Source organism: Porites lutea, chromosome 12, assembly GCF_958299795.1.
Source record: "Porites lutea chromosome 12, jaPorLute2.1, whole genome shotgun sequence".
In the NCBI taxonomy this organism is placed as follows: domain Eukaryota; kingdom Metazoa; phylum Cnidaria; class Anthozoa; order Scleractinia; family Poritidae; genus Porites; species Porites lutea.
In genome coordinates, this window is record NC_133212.1 from 6,440,636 (window position 1) to 6,441,163 (window position 528).

General features: G+C 45.1%; 1 protein-coding gene across 1 annotated transcript in view; it reads left to right on the top strand.

Annotated features, from left to right (window-relative positions):
• The window catches only part of LOC140953620 (thrombospondin-related anonymous protein-like), a 17,617-nt gene extending 17,374 nt beyond the window's left edge, over positions 1-243 (top strand). The window contains exon 8 of the mRNA XM_073403036.1: positions 1-243. This exon is cut by the window's left edge and continues 88 nt beyond it. Coding sequence (XP_073259137.1) covers positions 1-161 — 161 coding nt within the window. The 3' untranslated portion in view covers positions 162-243.
• Positions 244-528: the final 285 nt, after the last annotated feature.

Genomic DNA, 528 nt, shown 5'->3' on the forward strand with positions numbered 1-528 from the left:
TCTATGGTGAGTGTTGGTCTGGAGTGAGTAAGATAGCCTATGATGCCGTTGGCAAATCAGACAACTGCAAAGGTCCGAATTTCACAAAGTGTGATGATGCACCTTGCTCGTACTGTGTGGGACAAGCAAAAGTGAACTACGTATATAGAATCAGTTCGTGATTGCCCTCCTCATGCAGGTAAAATAACGAGAACCAAGACTGACTACCTACCCCTCCCCTAAGTCACTATTTTGCCCAAAGTGAGAAGTAAGTGTTGATTTTGACTTAGGAGGGGGGAGGATTAGCTGCGATCAGGCGGTTTTTTTTTTTTTTTTTTTTCAAGGGCGGACGAAGCGAGAGGAAAAAAAAAACGCCTGATACATTTATTTAACAAGCCGCCAGCCGCCCTCTAATTTAAATAAACAAACGTCAGCTCTACCTGTCAAGTTAATGGGCAAATCAGCATTTACCGGAAGTCAGTCGCTATGCGTACATTGGCGGGAATCTCATCTCAACGAGGCGCGGAAAACGTCTGCCCGCTCCCTATT